This window comes from Antrostomus carolinensis, unplaced genomic scaffold (assembly GCF_000700745.2).
Source record: "Antrostomus carolinensis isolate BGI_N321 unplaced genomic scaffold, ASM70074v2 scaffold37513, whole genome shotgun sequence".
In the NCBI taxonomy this organism is placed as follows: Eukaryota; Metazoa; Chordata; class Aves; order Caprimulgiformes; family Caprimulgidae; genus Antrostomus; species Antrostomus carolinensis.
Window position 1 is genome coordinate 7819 of NW_010306540.1, and position 21910 is coordinate 29728.

The 21910-nt window shown below is 37.7% G+C and overlaps 1 protein-coding gene across 1 annotated transcript in view; it reads left to right on the forward strand.

The window, feature by feature from the left end:
* Positions 1-6936: 6936 nt before the first annotated feature.
* The window catches only part of TBC1D9 (TBC1 domain family member 9), a gene marked incomplete at its 5' end in the record, with an annotated part of 36825 nt that continues 21851 nt past the window's right edge, over positions 6937-21910 (forward strand). Inside the window, 7 exons of the mRNA XM_010165159.2 lie at positions 6937-7047; positions 12131-12249; positions 13924-14152; positions 15221-15482; positions 16619-16826; positions 19534-19740; positions 21454-21624. Of these exons, the coding sequence (XP_010163461.1) occupies positions 6937-7047; positions 12131-12249; positions 13924-14152; positions 15221-15482; positions 16619-16826; positions 19534-19740; positions 21454-21624 (1307 nt within the window). The remainder of the gene's footprint in view (positions 7048-12130; positions 12250-13923; positions 14153-15220; positions 15483-16618; positions 16827-19533; positions 19741-21453; positions 21625-21910) is intronic.

The window sequence follows — 21910 nt, forward strand, 5'->3', positions numbered from 1 at the left end:
AGGTCGAGCCTAGTGGGTTTGCTTCTGGAAAGTTATTGTTTGGATGTGTAGTTGTGTGAGATTCTGCACCTGGACATTTCATCGTCTGCAGACTGGGCCTCAGAGGAAATAAGGGAATTCTTTTGGGGGGGGGGTGTGTGTGTATCTACATGTAGCGACAGAGAGAGGTTGTGATGCACGTTCTGGTTTCCTCTCTGTTGAAGATAAAAGCAGCAAAGTTTTACAGCCCTAAAATATTTTAAATGTTGCTTATCTACTAACAAGGGTACTTGTTAGTAGATAACACTGACAAATGCGGTTACGTCTTACAATGATTAGGGCCCTTCAGTTTAGCCCGTGAAGTTACAAAAAGCTCTAAAAGCTGAATGTCTAAGCTCAGTCTGATTTAGATTAGAGTTAAACTACAGATTTTTACAGGGATGGTCACGAGTTGTTTGAACACCTTGACAAGTAATGTGGTAGACATTCAATTGCTGGTTACTTTTAAATTAAGATATTTGGAAGATAATCTAATTAAATCACAATTGTTAAACTTGAAGGGAGGATGATGGCTTTATCCTTTGTTACTGCTTTATCCTGCAGTAGCCAAGCCAGATCATCACATTGGCCCTTCCTGAGCTTTTTTGTAAAGATCAGTGGTTAGGTTTTCAGTCTTTTCTCATTTGTATTCATCAACCTGAAGACAGAAAAAGTGAGTACTGGTTTTGCTGCTTGTTTTGCTAAATGTCAGTAGAGTGACAGTACTTCCTCAAACTCAGTTTTACTGAACATGTTTGAAAACTCATGTGCAGAGGAAATGGTGCCTGAGCAAATCACTGCTCTATAAAACTGTGTTGGTAGAAAGAGAGCGCAACAAAGGCAGGCACTGGGGGAGACTTAACAAATCTGAGGCCTTAATTTCAAAGGAAGAATTTGTTTTTCTTGGTACCACATTACATGTCCATATAAGCCAATGCTATATAACCCACAGGAGAAAGTGTTTATCAAATAAGTATTTAGATGTTTATTTTGCTTTCATTTATATGAATGAACACCTATAAAACAAAACTGTGTAACACTTTATAAAGTTCCAAGGGTGGTGTTCACAATTCAGAGGTTATTTTCCTACTTTTCTGGATACCATTACCAGGATTGCAAGTTTACCATTTTAATTATTTTTGAGTGTTGTTTAATATTTACTGTTTGTTTAGTCTCTCCCACAAAATGAAATCAAGAACTGATCCTGCCCTTTAAAAAGATTGTTCCGTAGTATTACCCATGGAGTTCAGATTGTTGCTCTAGGTTGAGTTTTGAGAAACAAGTAGTTGGATGACCTCATCCTGTAGTAGCAAACGAGGGTGCTGATCACATAAACACGTGGACTGCCTTGAGAAAGAATGGAAGAGTAATGATTCATCATAGTTACTAGGCAAAACAATAGCCTGTACTGTACATTTTAGCTATGTGTAGTTATGAGTTAGTGTTTTTATAGTCCAGGAAGTAACACGTAAACTTTAAGAGTTTATTCATTGTCCATGAAGTCAATATAAAACTGAATGCTCAGAGTGCAAATATGACTTAAGTCGACCTTATTGATTGAGGCTTTCTCAGAAATCAACTGATACCTACAATCAAAATAGGTCCCTTGGATGTTTCAGATTTATGACTGGAGTTCATTTTGTGTCCATCTTACTTTAGTGGAAAGAGAACGGGTCATCAGCACATTTAAAATACTGGAAACCATTTAGGCAGTATGTTTCATTCAGTGTTGGAATGTCACCATGCCTGTTTCTAAACATTCTTACTAATGACACATGTGACATTGCAAATGTTCCTAGTCGGGTGTTGAGCTCATACAAATAGGCTGCTGACATGCATAGGACTATTGGAGTGGTAACTCATGAGCGTGAGTCTAAGAATCAGTCTGACCTGTATTAAATCTTAGCTCTTTTGGAGGGCATACTTCTGTATTTGCTCTACATGCTGAAAAGATGCATGCTGTTTGTTCAGACATTTTAAAGATAAAAATCTTTTAACAGAAGGTGTCTTGAGAGACTGTCAGGCTGTAGATTATAATAATGTAGAGCTGGGAGAAGGATGTGGCGGGGCAGGGCTCGGCTCTCAGGAGCCAGGTGAATAACAAATGCTTGTCATCTGGCAATCTGGAGGAGGGGAGGGTGTCCTGGGTGACAGTACCAGACACAACAGTGCCATCAGCTGCAGGGGGACCTCCTGCCAGCTCCAGGCAAGGTTTGGTGCAAGTTGCCCGTGACCCTGAAGAATGGGTGTATCACAGGTCACTGGTGTGTGCTGGGAGCACCTCGAGTCCGAGGACGGCATGGTTAAAGCTGAATGGGAAATGTCACTGTCTCATACTGTCCCAACCTTTTTGATAGTGTTTGCTGTGCGGCAAAGCCATGGCTGCTGGTAACTTTTAAGGTCTGAAGTGTCATTATTTATTATCATTCATAACAGTAGATTAATTGTCTTCAGAGTTTTAATGAGGTGCGCTATAGGTAATATATAGTCTGTGTCTTTACTCTTGAATATTTAATCCAATTTAGTTTGAGAACCCGGTGTATTTTAGCAGGTGAAATGCCACAACCATAATCAGAAGATTGCTGTCAGGGTGTCTACTTCATCTTTGTGTGTGTTTTATTTAAAACAAAGTGTGACTTTCTGTGAAAGAGGGTTACCGTTTGTTAGTAAGAAAATCCTTTTGTAATACAAAAGGTTGTTCACGTGTAAGGTGCATAAACTTACATTTCCTTTAAAAACGTCAGTAATTGGTGTTTTGCGAAGAAACTTGCAAATTCTTATGAAAGATTAGAAAGTAATCACTAGTTATACTTTAAAAGACAGAGAAATATTCCTGCAGCAAAGATCTGTGCCACAGATACCCAAACAGCTGAACACATTATGACTTATTACAGGTATTTGAGTCCATGTACTCTAAAGTGTGTGTGTTTTCGGTGGTGGTAACTTACAGTGTACCAAGTTGATTCTACTGCAGGTGATCCCTTGATTTCATTACCATTCGTGGGCAGTTTGTAATCAGGCTGGACTGTAAGCCATCTGGAATGCTGGTCTCCAAAGCACAGAGGGTGCAGTGGTGCTTGGAAGAGTCTTAACTGGCTGAATCAATTAGCTTAGTTTTCAAATCAAGATGACCCACCTTCCTGTAAAATATCCTTTGGTCAGATAGAAATAATTTGGCTTAAAGGGGGTTGGGGTTAGTCAGGAGGTCAGGCTTCACGTGGTCATAATCGCTTCTAGCAAAAAAAAAAAAGGTTGAAAATTGGTTGTTAGTCTAAGGCAAGTACAGTACATCATAATTTAATGCATGAGTACAGACTACTAATCCGTATACTTTGTTCAATGGTTATAGGCTTCCAGTTTACGACTAAATGTGAGGCACAGTGGTCAGATAAATAAAAGGTAGTATGATTTCTTTCTTCAGCATAAATTGTCTCAGGTGACTGAACCCCATTCCAGTAATATCCTTTAGTTTATTGTGTGTCCTTCCAGTAACATGATGCAAGAGCAGTCGCTCGCACTCTCTGGCCAGTTGTGGCTTTGTATTCCCTGGTTTCAGATATTACATTTCACAGCTTTTCCTCTGCTAATACCTATATTTTACAGAAAAGAAAGAAAGAAAATACTGAACAATTCTCTGGACCTTTACTTTAAAACTCAAGTTTGCAAAAGAGGAAGCTGATTTTTGGAAAAAGTTCTGTCAAACAAAACGAAGGCATTGTCCCTCCTTTTTCCCCTCCTGCCCCTGTAGGTAGATGTGGTTGCTCTAGACATTTGGAACGTGTCTGATGGGGCTGTTCCTCGATATAAGGTTACTTGTGCCTGATTGCCTTCACGATCAGGGCTGTCATCAGTTAGCCAGACACTAATCCTGCAAACTTTAACATGTGCTTTAAACCTTTGCTTGTGAAAACTGCTCACTTGAACAAGGACTTGCAGATTTAGTATTCTTACGTTGTGAATTCTTTCCCTTATTTCACTGTGTAGTCAGAAACCTGATGAAATAACGGGGAAAAAAGTTGCAATCAGTACAATCACATGATTTGATGCCTGGATACTTCTTTTGGCTCTTGCCCAAGAACCAGTCTAATCTAAGGAATATGATTCTTTGTTGCCTGTCCTGTTTCTATAGAAACTTTCATTTACTTTTTTCCTAATCATATCTCAAAAGGTACTTGCTATATGAAGAATTAATGAATTGTATTAAAATAAATTGTTGTTATTTTTCATTTTATTATGACCACTTCATGTAGAAATTGCTCAGAGAGATTATCAGTTTGAACTGTTGTGATTTCATTCTGGTTGTATCACGTCTGCATTACCAGAAAAAAACAAACCCCCAAAAACCCAACGCTGACCTACAATGGAACAGTTCCTGAAGGACAGCAGCCAGGGATAGTTGCATGATTACAAGAGTAAATATTAATTCACTTTGATGTATATAAGAGTACATAAATTACTTTTTAAATATCACATCTATCAAAACAGCTATTTCACGATATAAGTAAAATCTTACTGATAAGTTGTCTGTTGCAGTTCTCTTGGTAAGCTAGACTTTTAATTTCAACAGAGTCTTCTGGAGTTCTGTGAGTTTTCTTCCTTTAACCTCACCGTGTGGGTATTTCTACAACCTGTTTCCATTGCTGAAAGGCACTGCGCAACTGCTATTTACTGCACCAGTGGGAAGGATTCTTTCTTTTCCTTACTGACCTCCCATCTGTTGTTTCGGTGCTGGCTAGTCTTCTGTGGTTTTGTTTTTTTATAGCACTCTCCACCTTTCTTGAATGCACTGCTTTATCTTACATTCTGTTTGGTGGGACAGGGCGATGTTCCTCTCCCATCTCCCGTATCTCAGGGTGAAGAGGTGGGATGGGAAACTCTTAGCTTGATGTTGCTGCGCAAGTCAGTAGGTTTGTTCTGGCTCCCTGGCCTTACCTGTGTATCCCAGTTTTTCCCTCCTAGAGCTAGTGGCAATTGGTTGACAGGGCCACCCACACACCAACAGATTTGGAAATACAGCAGGAGGAGAGAAACAAGCATGTTTTTAAAGGTTACAGGGACTTAGCAGTGTATCTGTACCTCAGAAAAGATTACATCTGACCAGCATACAACTTTATTTAGATATTACATCATACCTGTTGCATATTTAGTGCTGTCAGTAGACATGTGAAGCTGCAAAGCATGAAGAACCTTTGGCATAAGCCCTGCTACATGTTTGCTGTAAACCCAGGTGATTAACGCAGTGTAGTGTCTGGCTTGGTCTGCACTCCAGTAGAGCAATGCTCTTCAGCTCACTAGTAGCTTTAAGCATTTGAGGATCTTTGCCCATGGTTGAAGCACATGTGTTTTCTGGACCAGGGCCATACTGGTTTTGTGAAGCTTGAATGGAGAGTATATTTAACAGAAAAACTAGTTTTCAGTCTCCTGCATTTGAAAGGACTCAAGCTGTATCCAGGAGGGCTGATGGAAGATGGATCAGAGGCAGCTTGTCAGTGTCCACCAGTAATCAAAATGTAAAAGAGATGAGGGTTTTAGGTGGCAATAGGAACAACTAAAGCTAGTTAGACTAATGGACATTGGGATATTTTACATTATAGGATATGAACACAAAGTATTAATCAACAGATTGCTCTCTAACACTGCTTACTAATGACCTGATGGTGTGTTCAGACTCGTTTCTCATCTATTTCAGAATTCTTGGATTAAAAAGTGGTGGATATTAATGCATCAGGCAGGAAGAGCTTACATTTGATCTGGCCTGCCAAGATCTGTATAAAACAAAATACAAATAAAAAACATAAAATGGGGGGATACAAAATCACTGATAGGTGGGGTATTTCCAGATATCACTTTCAGTTCAGATTTAAGGGATCTACTAAGATAGAAAATGGGTAGTGCTTTTATATTTGTGATGCACAATGCAAATCTGAAAGAAGAACAGCGAGGGAAGAAGTCTTCTGTACCAGTTATGACAGAGCAGAATGAGGAACTAATAAAATTATGACAGTAAAAGGTGAAAACAGCCACTTGAAAAGGAGATTTTAACAGGACTCTTTTAGAATAATTTTTTTGCTACATGCAGTTTTTTCTGCTTTTTAAAAAACCCTGATTTCTACCCCAATAAATATTTGCAGGAAAAAAAATATTTGAAAGTTCATCCATCTGTTTTCAGTATGTGAATTTGCTGAGAACTTCAACATGAGAATTTAAATCTGACATCTCTGCAAGGGAGATGAAAATTCTTGTGGAGGTGAAAAGGGGAAAACTTTTACATCATTTAAAAATAAAGAGAGCTTCTTGTGGGAGAGGGTTTGGGGGCTAGAGGGGGTTTTTTGTGTGTAATTTCTTATTAAAATAGGATCTAGAATTTGTGGAAATATAGTTAGGAATTATTGGTAGCATTTGGTATGCAACCGTTGATGGTCCTCTCAGTAGCAAAGAATTTTCAAAGCTACTTCAGGAAAACAGTGTGGCTTTGTCTTTCATCAGTATCCTTTCAGCTGAAAAACAATTTGACTGTTAGGCATTTTGATCCTTTCTACCCTAAAGAATCAGACCGTTAAGGAGTGTAATTAGTTTTGCTGGAATTAGTTTTTCCTAGCTGACAATTGAGTTTTGAACCCTTCTAGGGTTTTTGTCTGGGGTTTTTTGGTGATCTCGTGGTGGGTTTTGTTTTTGTTGTGTTGGGGTTTTTTTGTTTTGCTTGTTTATTTTTTTCCCAGGGCTCCAACAGTAAATGAAACACAGAAAATAACTGAAAAACTTTCAGAGATGGTTTTATAAAATATCTACCTTCTGCTTTGCTTCGGTTCAGATGCCTTTATGCTGGAATCCATGTATATTTAAGAGTTCAAGTCTTGTTGAAACTTAGATCTTGGGTGATCCATTGCTGTGTATTCATCAGAATTTCCTGTTCCATAGGTCTCCTTGTGGGTACTCTTGATGTCGTGTTGGACTCCAGTGCCAGAGTGGCACCATATCGAATCCTTTACCAAGCACCAGACTCCTTGGTCTATTGGACTATTGCGTGTGGTAAGGACAAATATACTGATGTGGATTTTTATTCTTCCTAGATACTGTGCCACATAACTAATAGAGCATTCTGCCTGCTGAGCACAGTCATTTCAGGACAAATAAATGGGTCAGGGTGAAAATCTGCTCTAGTGGTTAAATTAAGAAGCTCCAGAGCTTCTAATATTCAGACACTGAATGCCAGCATGTGTGTATGTTATGCACAGTGACTGAGTAAAACCAGAAATGGTCTTGGAGCAGGGACAGAAGCATGTTATTTCCCACCTTTCGTCTCCCAAAGGTGTTCCCAGACAAACAGTCTGGTTTCCATCCCTCCTCCTTGCATGTTCTTCTCCATGCCCATGGCTCACTTCTGCAACATTTCTGGGTGATGAGGTATCTCTAAAGGGTTTGGTAGAAGGAGTACCTGGGTTATAACCCCCCAAATTACCCAGACAGGACACCTGGCTTCCCTTGAAATGGAAACCAGAAAGAGTGCAAGCCGAGCTCTCACCTGAGTATTGAGTATCAGTGTGGCATTTCCTGGATAGTGAGCTCAGTCTCCTCCAGGATAAATCTAGATCTAGATCCCAGCTATGCCCACCTCCTAGACATTTATTTCAGGCAGTGTGTTGTCCTTCCAAATATGATGTACTTAAAAATTCAACAAAATGGTAGCTACATTAAATACATAAATGCATGTTCTTAGTTAGATGCAGCAATTCTTAAGAGTTTTGGTCTTTCAAGGCTCAAACTTTGACAGATCTAGCTGTAAGACTGTTTCTTCTGTCATTATAGTAGTTGGTGAAATTAATGAAGTTGATATTTTGGTACATTAAATAGGATTTTTGCATGCATCAGATCCTGTAAATACTAAATGCATATTTCGGTGGTCAGGTACCTATTGTAAGTAGCATAAAGCAGTATTTAGTTAGTCTCTGGTTCTATTTGCTGGCTCTGAAAATAGTGTGTGAAGCTGAATGCAGGAGGTTGAGGTTATTTAGCTTTGATTGGCCAAGTTTGTGATTATTTTCTGAATTTCAGCTAAAGCAATTGCTTCTGAACTGGTCAAGGGTTGTTACCATTATACAGGTTTCTAAGGGATTTGACTGCATTTAGCTGTGCAACTCTGATTTGTCCTGCATTGTACAGCTGTCCCTCCCTGTTTCCTAGGGGTAGACTGCTGCTTATTTGTAATCTCTAACGTTTATAGAAATTTGTCATATTCTCCTCTGCCTTCTATAAAGCAATAATCTACATCTTCAGTGAGGAGCTATACGGAGTGACTGGAAAAAAAGTGATTGTTTCTTGGTTTATTCATGCTGCATGGCATTTGGTGTTGTTCTGTATAGGACTATTCTGAGGGCAAAAAATAATCCAAAGGGTTTTGCTCCAAAATTACTATTTAAGTTTTATGTTTAGACCCCAGATTTGTTTATAATTCATTTTGGATGTGAATTTTCTTGGGTATTAACTCTACTGATCTAGGCTGTATAAGAATGCTAGCTGGTAGATCAGAGGCTCTATAGCTCTGTAAAGGAGGCTTGTTAACAGTGCTTTATCCAGTGCAGTGTTGTGTTGAAGATGTCATGGGTTATAGTTCTGTCTATTGAACTCTACTGAAAAGATGTTATTGGTAACTTTTCAAGAACAGTTTTAAGCATATTAATTTTGTAATTGTTTAGAAATCCAAAATGTCGTACATAATCAGCCTTCCATGTTGTAATAGTGCTTCTGTGTCCCATGTCAGTGTCCCTCTGCAATCTGCTAGTGTTCAGTTTAGGGGGAAAAATGATGGTATGTGTAAACTCTGCTTGAAAATGAACAACTTTTTTTTTTTTTTTTTTTTAATCCTCCTCCACATATAAAATCAATCAGTCTTGCTGTGTCTTTGTGTGTTTTTCAAGTATTGAACCATTTGCTTTAGGTTTTTTTGTGGTAACGGTAATTAAATGCATTTCCATAGAAGTTTCTAAATCTGTATTTCACAAGTGGAAAAAAAAAAATGAATTACAGATTATTTTAAAGTAGGAACTTTTTATTGCATGCCTTGGAAAAGGTTTTCAGGAAAGCCCATGTGCTTTGGTTAACAAAGCTACAAGTTTTAATTAGAGTGCTGTTGAGTTTACCAGCAGTAACTATTTTGTCCTCTCTCTCTGTGCAAGTTGAGGTTTTGCTTGTCCACTCCTGAACCTGCCATTACTGGCAAGAACAGTTGTAGGCTCCCTGAAGTGTTACAGGTTCTCTTGCAGGGCATTCTGTTAACAGCAGCAGTTCAGATTGAATGATAAACATCTCAGTAAGTATCTACTTGGAAGAGAAGACCAGATGTGACAGCCTCATCAGCTGTCTCAAGTTAAGCCATTCCTATTCCTCAGTCACCAACTGAAACACTACTGAGATTATACTTCTCAGTGTGTTTGAAAACATATTTGTATGACTTGTTAATTTTCTTCTCATTCCCTCTGTACCTCACTGCTTACCTTAGACAAACTAACCCAGATGCTGGAAACCTAACCCTGACACCCAAAGATGTTCCCATCTTGCTCTTGCTGTTTCTCCACCCACCTGCCAGGCAGTCACCCCTTTTCATCCTCTCTCCAACACCTTGCATCCTTCTTCCATCCAGCTCTTTTGGTCTAGACCTCCCTTAGCTCTCCAACGTCTGTTTAACATGTTTATTAGTTTCCTACCTGAAGATCAGGAGAATAGATCAGTCTACCAGGGATGCTGGCCAATGTTATGCTATTTCAGCCATGGAGCACACCAGAAGCTGAGCATACCATTTAGAGGAGGAAGGAGGAGTGATTAGTAGCCTACTGTACACATTGTAGCCATTTTCCCTTTTATTTCCTGCCAGTTTTAAGGGATCTGTATTCCAAAGTGCAGTGGTATAACTGTTAAATGTTTTTTGGTTTTTTTTTCTCTGCCCTGAGAATTAGAGATATTGCTGAATTTACCTAAAAGGCCAATGATAGCACAATGGTGAATGCTTCTGATATGCTAAAATAGGCAAAGACTTGCCAGTAGCAGAGTTAAAATAGACCTGTAGTTTAAAGCACAGCAGTAAATGTGGTTTTTAATCCTGAGTGAACAAAGCAAAAGAGAAAGATCTGGACTGTGGTGATAAATTTATGAGAACTGGGTTGTGGGGTTTGGCCTGATTGCATGATCTGCTGTAGATGAGACTGGGAGAGTGAACAGTAAGATAGCGGAGACAAAAAGCAATGAAAACAATGAGATGGGTTGTTATGGGTTGGGAATAATCAACCAAAGCTGTTTCATAAGATGTGATGAAAAATAGTAAACCGCAAACAAGAAATAGACAGCTTGAAGAAATAGTTCATCATGGTGAGTGTGTCTGCACTGCTTGTCACTGCTTTTCAAGAGACGAGCGATTTTTCTGATGACAGTCTGGTTGTATATACATAGCTTATGTATTTCATCATTGCTTTTTACAGCAGTGTAAAAGCCAAGAAGAAATAAATTAGTCTTCAGACCACCTCCTGAGATCCAGGAAGGTCTGGTTGCATCCAGTAGTTTTAAGGAAAAGCAGCAGTGATAATCGCTTGTGGTTCTGAAATACTGGTTACATATGCAGGCTATTCTCCAACGTGTTTTATGTATCCATACTGCAACTAGAACTGGGAAATTCTCCTGGAAGTTGCACAGAATGTTGCATTCTGTAGCTTTTGTTGGAGTTCTCTAAAGCTCTCATTGTACACTGTAAAAAGGATATTTTTCCCCATCATTTGTTGCTGAACAACAAGGAAAATGATTGTTTGGTATGTATTTGAGATGGTTGCATTGAGTTCTTCTACAAACCATGCAAACACTTCTGTGTGGACATGTGACAATTTGTGCCTGTAGTGAAGCTGAAGAATTTATTAGCAACAGCTTGTTGTAATTTAACCTCTTTCTCATGGTTGGTTCACATGAGCCCCTTCACTTTGTTGGGTTCAGTAGGCATTAGTTACCAGGTAGGTAGGTATGTTTCCTTGCTAGTTCAGAGTAAAATGAGCCAAATCTGTGATTTGAACAAAAAGCTGATGTAGTATTGATGCTATTTCCTACCTCGATTGAGATACTTTTAATCAAGCTTCAGGTACAGATGTTCCTACGTGAACGTCATGTTCGTTTTCTAAAAATACTTAATTAAAAGGCCTGGTTTTGACATAATTCCCTCAACATCCTTTTTTTGGACAGCAATTTTTTTTGTGAGTGTTTGAATTTATTCTTCCTTCAGGGTGGACACAGAGACATCCTGAAGAGCACCAACAACTTTATTCTGCAAGATGTTGAGAACAGGGTCAAAATGGAAATTATATTTATTACAATCCATCTCAAGTAAAACAGAAGAAAAAATTGGCATATATAAACTCTAGTTCATACAAGAAGCTTTTTCATCCCTGTTCTGTACTTTGTTACAGACTACATGTATGCTGATTCCTTGGTATCAAAGATATCTCCTTGACCCCTTTTGGTCTCTAATCAAACTAGGGTATCAAAGTTTGGTTTATTCTTTCATTAGGAAAAGTAAACCACCTCTGACAAGCCTCTTCCCTTAAAAAGATGTGGCTTTCTTAAAGGTGTTTGAGCACTCTTCTTTTGAGGACGAGACAATGCAATAGACTTGTTGGGAAAATGATCCTTTTCAGCTTTTACTCTTGAAATTTTATCATTGTTTCATAATTTATAGATGTGTGTAATGGTGAGGAATTAGAAACTAATAGTAGAATATACAACTGTTGGGGGTTTTTTTCAGTTCCTAGCAGATCCCTTTGGTAACTCTTTAATGTGATTTGGGCAGCTCGGTGTCATTATTGTGGTTAGAATTCTAAATGTAGGGAGTTTTAGCTCATGATACCAACATATGTAGCTTGTGCTTCTCACAGCATAAACTTGGAAGATTGCTAACTATTTATTATGAGATTAAAGACTATGGGAGAAAATTTGGGAATTTCCAGGGACACAGCATCTGGTGAAGTACTGCATTTCCAGTTACTGGCAAGTTTTATTAGAGTCTTTTGCTTATGATTAAGAGGATGTTTACGTTGGTGAATTATTTATTTTGTGACTTTTTGGAGGTTTTTTTTATATACAGGTTGCTCAAGGAAGGAAATCACTGAACACTGGGAATGGCTTGAACAGAATTTGTTACAGACTCTTTCAATCTTTGAAAATGAGAATGACATAAATACATTTGTCAGAGGAAAAATACAGGTAGTTAAATATATTATTATAAATGTCATTAATGATAAATGTGACTGTGGAAGGAAAACTGATGTGAATTCTAAACAAATTTGACCTGGTACTCCCCATGCTGTTCCACCTTTTTGAAGGAAAACCAGATTCTAAGTAGCAACACGTGTGTAAAAATTAGGGAAACTAGTGTTAGCACACATAGCTACAGCAGTGTCATTAAAGAAGTATTTGTATTTAAATATATAGGCAAGGCTTCAAACATTCTATTCTAAAATTAATTGCATTGTTGCTTCTGTCTTAAACCTCTACGGTTTTCTATGTAATTGCTTTTCCAGTGCAAAGCTTCCCCCCTGCCCCATGCCCTCATCATATAGTGTCTCCTTACCCTCTTCTGTGTAGTTAAATCTTGTTGTGTTGGCATTTACACTTCATATGGGGGTTAGGGGTTGCCGATTGGTTGTTGGTTTTGGGGGGTTTTTTTGTTTGTTTGTTTGGGATTTGTTTGGGGTTTTTTTGATTGTCAGTTTTACCAGAATTTCTTTTTCTCCTTATATAGGAGAGATAGGAGCTATATTGGTAAAAAGTACTTTATCCACACAAAGAATTATCTAAAAATAAATATTTCGGCATAGGATTGATTGTAAGCAAAATTACTGTACTTACCTGGTGTGTATTCTAAGCACTGACTCTTGTCTCATTCCTCTCAACATTTCATGTAGTAAGTCAACTGTCTTGAGAATCTCCTAGTTGTGTTTTACTAGTGAATCAAGTAGGAGGGCTATAAGTGACCATGGAAACACCTTATGTGAGAAGATGTCTGTCTTGTGAAATGTAATCCTATAAGGAAATTGTTACTTTTTAGAGTTATACAAATATTAAATGTGAATGATGGTTTGCTGTCTTATACTCTGCTTTCCATGTAAATATGGAGCAGTTTGAAGGCAAGAGGTCACTTTCCTTTCTATAACTTTAATATAGAAGGCAATAGAAAAGATTTATAAAAGACATTGGGAAAATAAGTGAATAGGCCAGAACTTCAGTGTCGAACAGAAGGAACTGTATTCTTTGAGGTATCAAAAAGCAGCTTTTCACCAGACTGCTGCCACTTCAAATTTAGTGAAGGTCTCCTGCACCTGAAAGTGAGAATGATTTTTCCATCCTGCTAGTTAATCTAATAGGAGATACTTCTTTTTTCCCCCTTGCTCTTCCCTTTTGCTCAAGGTCCATTAAGAGGGGTCATAAAAGTTGTTTGATATTTTCCCTAATGAATAACAGATCCTTTTTTTCCTTCTTTTCTTCCTTTTAGAAGAAAATCTTCTGGTGAAATCCTCTCCCTGTCTCCTCAGGGAGCATATTTACATGGAAGGGGAAAATATTACAGATCATAGGGGCTTTACAGAGTTGTTAATATTTGAGATAGGCCAATTAATTTAAAACAGCTTACTGGCAAGTGGTTGGTGTTTGGTTGCTTTTGACATAGGCATGGTAGCGAGCAAGGTCATCAGAAAGACAGCCTTGAATAAAGTAAATAACTCTGTAAGCAAAAGAATGAGCAGAAGAATAAGAGATAAGCGAAAGACTCTTGACTTTGCAGTAATGGCTGTGGCCTCTGGCCCAGACAGCAATGCTAATAAAGATTTCTGATACCCCAGGGCAACTAACATGCTACATACCTCTTTCACTCCCTCCTAGGGCATCATTGCTGAGTACAACAAAATTAATGGCATCAAGGAGGATGATGATACAGAAAAATTTAAGGAAGCCATCGTGAAATTTCACAAGCTATTTGGGATGCCGGAAGAAGAGAAATTGGTGAACTATTATTCCTGCAGTTACTGGAAGGGGAAGGTTCCTCGTCAGGGCTGGGTGTATCTCAGCATTAATCACCTTTGCTTTTACTCTTTCCTCATGGGCAGGGAAGGTATGTTTTACAGTGGAACGGTGGTCTGTGTGTCTAAGAATTGTCAGAAAATCTTCTGTAGTTTGTTATTATTGACTTACTGAACCACTGCAGGTTGCAAAAGATACTGCTGAGGAAAAGAGGAGCAGGGAGCAGTTGCCTGATTGTCACGATCCTTTACTGTGACTTGTTCCTTTGTTTGTTTTGTATTTCTCCAAGTAGTTCTCTGTAAAACAAAGTAGTTCTCTGGGCATTGTTTAGAGGCATGGCTCACTTCAGGGACTGTGCCCAAAAGGGAATAGTGATGAGATCACACCAGTCTTGGCTACTTCTGCTCAGTCCTCTAGTAGTATTGGGGCAGACTTGGCAACCTCAGATACCACATTTACTCTTGTACAACACCAGAGCATCACAGAGGGCTCAGAGGAAACCCAGGATCGAGAACTACATAGTGTGGATGCAACCAGTCTGCTCTAGAGGGAGTTCATTCTAAGCAGTGTGGACGTGAATGAGTCTGCAGTACTTCTTTATGGGCAATGGGTCAGTCCCAGGTCTTTCTGTTTAGCTGTGTAGACATCCCCTAGTGAATGACTGGATTTTTTTTCTTTTTTTTTTTTTTTTTCAAAAATAAATGTAGATTTAGTCCCTGTTTTAAGGACAGTATCCTAACCTGTAGTGGTGTTAGAAGAAAAGCCAAGGATCTGTCATTACTGTAATGTTTTCAACTTTTAAAGGTATAAAAATAACACAAGCCTGTCTGATGTATTTAGACTACATTTCTTTGCTTCTGTGTGAAAAGAGGACATCAGAGTCTGAAAAAGTGCTGTGACAATGATAAATTATGTTAGACCACCTAGCTTTGTGATGCTTTTGTGTGGTGTTCTGTACAGAAGTAAATTAGATTTAAACTCTTATTTGCTACTTGTCAGGTGGTCATAGTTGAAGCTAAGTCTGTTTATGTTGTACTCCTAGCTTTTAAAGATGCAAGAAATTTTTGTCTGAATATATTTAATAGGAAGAGGAAGATAAATGCTTTTGAATATGCTCATTTTTGTACTGATTTTTGTTTGTTTGTTTGCTTCTGTTCAGCAAAGTTAGTTATCCGCTGGGTTGATATCACTCAACTTGAGAAGAATGCTACACTGCTCTTCCCTGATATGATCAAAGTGAGCACAAGGTCAAGTGAACATTTCTTCTCAGTATTCCTTAATATCAGTGAGACATTTAAATTAATGGAACAGCTTGCCAATATAGCTATGCGACAGCTTTTGGACAATGAAGGATTTGAACAAGACAAGTCATTACCCAAACTGAAAAAGAAATCCCCCAAAAAAGTATCTGCACTAAAACGGTAGGTAGCACTGGTTCTTAGTCATTCTCAAGTCCTTGTACTTGCAATATTTTGTCCAAAAGTTTTCTGATGTTGCTGCTGTTTACTGTTACTCCAAAAGGGATGATTGATCCCAACAGTGGCAAAACGTGACTAATTACTTAAATATGATTACTTGGTCTCCTGTTGAAGTAGGAAAGAGAAAACATTTGAATATGAACATGTTGCAAAAAATAAAAGAAACAGATTTGAGCCAAATTCTCGTTTGTTCAGAAGCTTTTTAACATCTCGACACTGGCTGTGTTAGACATCTGTTGTAATGCCCTTTTATATACCAGGGCAAGGTTATAAAGCAATTTAAGTCTTACTAAGGAATGTGCCTAACATTCATACTTGGTCCTATAACTGGAATTGAAAATTACTCTAGATGATGAATTCTATCTCAAACTTATTTTAGGTAACAGAGATTACATAAAATTACATAAAATTCTAAAGGTTGAAAAATTACATGGAAAATATTTCTGCTGTTCTTATAGATATCATACTGCAATTTGATATTTTCTTGTTAAATTTTTTCATTGTTTTATGTGTTGGTCATGTTAGTGAACCATACAGTTCAATGAACCATACAGAACAACCAATGCTTGTTTATATTTGACATCTGTTATATCACTTAGGTTTGTCTTTCTAACTATTCATTGTTTTGCACTGAATGCATTATCAAGAATAAGTCTTGAAATTGTTACCAAACTCTAGCCCTAAGGATTCCATCATGTTAATAAATAAGTTTCAAAGAAGCATTTTTGGTGTAATATTATATGAAGTCATGTGTTACTTAATAATAAATGGATTCACTGTATATATTCTCAGAAAGCAGAGCTGAATGTGAAAAGATCACCCAACCTGTCCCCTCCGAGAAGTCAGGGTCATTGTGTTGTAGTCACTTATGGAAGAATTTTTTTATGTAGTTTTAGAATCTTCCAGTGTTAGAGACTATACATCTCCTATATGCAAACTATTTCCACTGTTTTGCTCTACACTCAGTGCTTAACTGAGCTATATGTTGCAGGTAACTTGCAATGATTTGTATAAAATATATCTTTAAATGTATTATGTATTTCTTAAAACAAGAAAAGCTTTCTGTGGATTTTTTTTAGGGATCTCGATGCCAGAGCAAAGAGTGAGAGATACCGTGCGTTGTTCCGACTTCCCAAGGATGAGAAATTAGATGGGCACACAGACTGTACTCTCTGGACTCCATTCAACAAAATGCATATTTTGGGTCAGATGTTTGTTTCTACAAACTACATTTGCTTTACTAGTAAAGAAGAAAACTTGTGCAGCCTTATTATCCCTCTTCGAGAGGTAAATATTTATAAATTTATAGGGTAAATAGTAAAGCAATATCCTATTGGAATTTGCATCCTAGCTTTGATGTTTTTATCACTACTGGAGAAAAACCTCTTTTCATCCCTTTAATCACTTGTGAGCATACTATTTTGATGTGTTCTAAGTAATATTTAATGACTGTGTATCTTACTTTAAAATTTCTACTACTAAAATTCACGGAGTTTTTACAACCCTCATGAGTCCTTCTTCTCCCATAATTTGTATTTGGATTTACAGCCTCATGGTACATTTTTTTGTACCTCATAGAGATGGATGGACGATAAAACTTCCTAGATGGATGAGTGGAACTTCTATTAAAGAATCTGTCAGATAAGATTTGCTTTTGGCAGATGTAAAAAAATTCATAATCCTAAAGTTCTGAGTTGTCTCTTCACACAGACTTGTAATCATTCCTCTATATGGAAATATTTGTCAGCATTATACGAATTAGTGTGTTTCCCCTTTTAAAGCTGGCTGCTTAAAGCGGGTGTGCAGTAAAAATAATTTAAGTTAGATGCAATAAAAAAATGTATGTTGAGGAGGGGTTTTTTTACGATAGACTTGATTTGTGTGTTAATGGAAAAATGTGTAAAGTAGGTCTTGGAAATAGCAGCAAAGCTGATGCAGCCAAGGACAACTTGGCTTGTCTGAAGAACCATGGAATATTTCAAGGCACTGTTTTCCCCCACAAATCATTAAGAGTGAAAACAAATGGTATTTGTTTGTAAACTTTGAAGTACTGCTTCTCCACAGTGTGTTGCAATGACTTTGGTTATTTGAGAAGAAACATTCGATTATGGTTGCACTGTTTGTCTGGAACTTCAAGGGAACAATGGTCCTTCAGGTAAACTGGTGGAGGAGGAGAACAAAGTCCACATTTAACAAGTCCTCTTTTCCTGGATGCAGTTACAGCAACTGCTTTTAATACCACAGCCACAGCAGCATGGGATTCAAAGCAGCTCTAAAGCTTTAAGAAGTAGCTGAAGGAGTAAGTGCTTTTGTGTGAACAGGTTAAGTCTTAGCACCAGCAAGGAGAACAGTAACACAATGGGTAGTGCCAGTCCTCGGGACAACTGGTCAGTACCCTTAATAATTAAAGGGAAGCTTTCTGTTTAATTAAAGCTTTGGGTCAGACCCTAACCTAATTCCAGTATTCTGTGATATCCTGGAGATGTTTTGATGGATGAGACAATAACAAAACACTGATTCAGAAATGACGATCAGAAAAGATTCTTTGCAGTGGTTAACTGCACTGCTCACTGCACCTAGTAGGTGCAGTCTCCAGGGTCAGCACTTCAGATGGGTGTATGTCTCTATCTGAACAGGAAATAAGTGGATATCGGCTCTCATTAGAGCAGAACATGCTTGCTATAGTGTCTGTCCTGTGCCTCTAGAACTTGTCTGTCTTTTGTACTGGTTGCGCTCAAACATTAAGTGCAACACAACAATGACGTAGGGACACTTTTTAGCTAATTTCAATATGCTATTAGTGAAGGTCCTTGAAGTTAATTAATAACTAATATTCTTGTACTTAACAGAAAAATAAAAGGAAGTTGGGAGGATAGAGAAGTGATTTAGCACCTGAGCTATGCATTGCAGTCTTTAAATACATCTTCAAAGAAAATTTTGTGTGAATAATGGTTATCCTATCCTTTTAGCTTGAGAGCTATTAATATTATAGCAGTAATGTCTTATCCATTGATCTCTGTTTTAAAAGGGTTAAAAAAAGTGCAAAAGTAGAGGTCCTAAGAAACTGAAATGTTCCCTCTTGTATTCTGAAGGCAGTAAGACCATTTTCCTTACCTAGGAAATTGTTTAAAGTCATAAAAGCAGTGGTTAAAAGTACTTACGGTTATGATTTGTATTTTGTTCAATGTATGAACTGCACAAACATGATAGATTGGTTTATTTGTTTTTAAGGCTGATTACTGGTAGTGTTTAGAACACATAGCTGTTATATAATTCATCCACAGTGTATGACTTACTTTGAGATTTCTTTGTGTTAACATGCTTTACCGAAAGCCCAGGGAGCTAGTGCCCTGTACTCAGTAGGTTGTGGTGTGAGTATTGTTTACAGGTTGGAGTTCAAGTTAGATTAGTGACCATTTTGCTAACAATTGAAGGCCAAACAGAAACCTCCACCATACAGGCTTAGAAGTTTTCCTTTTGTTGCAGGTTTCTGTGTACTGTGAAAATACAGTTGCAATAACAGTTGTTATCACAGTATGCAACTATAATATAGAACAGGAGTGTTATCCCAAAAATGGCTTATTCACATATATTGGCAATAAAAAATAAGCAGAAGTCTCTGTTGATTCAGCCTGTACTGGTGTTGGGGAGCAGGAGGATTTGGAGGTCCTGCAAAAAAGCCCATAGATCTACATCCCAATGAAGAAATTTTACTGATTCTTTTGAAATAAAGCCTGAGGAAAATAAGCTAAGCAGTGCAAGGGAGTTTTGCTGGAGAATGTACTGAACCCAATTGTTTAGAGGATGACAGTCTTCATCTTTCAGACTTGTAAGTCCTTGTATCCAAATCCTGTTTTCCCACAGAGAAATGGAGCTCCACGGTGATTCAATATACAGGGGGAAGGGACATGGGTTTATTGTATTAAGATGGTTTCTTAGACCAAGCAACTTGATTAATAAAAGATCTTAACCTGTAGCTACTGTTTCTCCCTAGGTGACAATAGTGGAAAAGGCAGACAGCTCCAGTGTGTTGCCCAGCCCATTATCAATCAGCACGAAAAACAGGATGACATTCCTCTTTGCCAACTTGAAAGACAGAGACTTTCTTGTACAGAGGATCTCAGATTTTCTGCAACAAACCACTTCAAAAATATATTTGGAAAAAAATATTTCTGGAAGCTATATCAGCTCAGATGATGAGGTATGTGGATAAACATGAGTTGTTTACTAGAAGAAGGGGATTTCAACTGGTGTGGAGATAGAGAAACCAGGAAAAACCTTTGTTTTCATAAAGCTAAACCTTTGTACAAAGAAATGTTACCTCTTTTATGCTAACGCCTTTATGTTCCTTAGGCTAAACAGTTAAAATGTTACAGTTAGGATATCTCTTTTTTTTTCATGTTTGACCTAAAAGAAATCACCATTGCTGTGGAAGAGCTACCCTTAACTCCTGCTGCCACATTCTGAAATTACAGTGTATCTTGCTGGAAAGTGTCATAGTTAACTAACTGGTTTATTGAATAATACTGTTTAATCTGTAGAATTGTCCAAGTCAAAATATAATTGTGGAGTTTTAATAATTCTAAGAAATTATCAGTTGATACGAAACATTTTATTCAAGGCTTTAGCTGCCAAATCTCATCCTTTGATTCTTCAGAAAACAATGTCTGAGCTGAGCAAGTTTGTATGTGCACTGCTAGCAAACTTTGGAACATTTGAACTAACGAAAAACCCACCTGTCCTGGACATCAGATGATCCTATTCTCAACCACCTCCCTATTTACGTATGCAAAGTAAATGGTTCTTAAAAGATACGATTAAATAAACTTTTCTCAGGCACTTTGAATATCAAGGCTTCTCCTGAATTCCTAGGTTTTATGTATGAAATTTAGGTGCTTCATATCACAGCCTTATCAGATCTGTTAAACCCAGCAGAGTTTAGCAGTTCAGATCTCAAAGCAGAAAAAGCTTTTGTGGTGTATCTTTTTGGTTTTATATAGGTAGATCTCACATTCCAAGTCCGTACTAAGCCATACCTTAGTATTGCACTGAGTAGCCCTACCCTGTTTGCCTTGTATATCTTAAAAGTCAGGTTTTTTACTTGCTTTGTTGATGATGAGGTATAATTAATGTGGTGTTGTATACCAGAGCACATATGCATATATGTATAATGCTGAAACTTTGTCTTGCCTTTTGCCATAGATGGATCTATGTATTCTACCTGCTGAATTATAAACACAAATTAATAATGACAAGCATTATTATTACATTTAGTAATATGACTATATATGTAGACATGCATGACTACTAATTTCAATTTCAGGCATTTGGTGTGAACTGCTGTATGAGATCCTACTGTGATAAATTTTCAAAGCTATTTGAGAAGTCAGAAAATCCTTTGTCTTCAAAGTAGTTTTCTGCCAAATCACAATCTGACAGTGTTGAACTTTCTGTAGAATATATTAAATGGGGGGAACAAAACAATTTATTTTGTGTATGTCTATATAAACGTATATGCAGATATAAATGTGTGTACACATACACACACACATATATATTTGTTATATATGTCTTAAATACTGAACGATCAAGGAGGGGAGTCAACAGTACTGTGATGTTGACAGGAGACAAAGGGAACTGGTTTAACTTAAAGTTAACACTACCTTAGCAATTCTAATTATAGAATCTGATTACTGTTGGGGGGCAGGCTATTGAGAAACTAGAAATAATTTCGTTATTCTCTACTGGTTTAATTTCTGCTGTCATATGCTCAGCCTGTGAATGTACCTGGGTGATTTAATGAGCTCAGTTTTTGTTAGCTGTTAGCATCTATGAATTTTGAAGTAAAATGAGGTAAAAACTCCAGACTCTGGTTCAGACACGTGTCTGTGTTGCTTCTGACTGCTTTCTACAGGTGTTTACAAGATCAAGTAGTTTAATTTCTGCCAGCCCTCATAAAAGCCTCAGCTCTGAGTCGGAGGGAGAGAGACAGTTCAATCTCAATGACAATGGCATTCCAACAGCAACTCAAGCTTTAATGACAATGTATCGGCGTAGGTCACCTGAGGAGTTCAACCCTAAGCTGGTAAAATACCCCTTTGCAGTGCTGTACCTGACTTCAAAAGTTTTTAAATTATGTTTTCTTTAAAATTAATGTCTCTGACCCAGAAGAGTTTCATTCTGCCATAGACAGTTAAGAGGCAGTATTTTTCACAGAAATAAAGTGTTAAACGTGGTGTTCTTTTACCAGTACAAACAACTTGGCTACATAAAAAAGCAAGGTTGGATGTAAATCAAGGAGAAGTTGTATGCCTGCTCTGAAGTACAACTGCTTCAACAATATTCTTTTAACAGCAAGGTCTACTGGGATA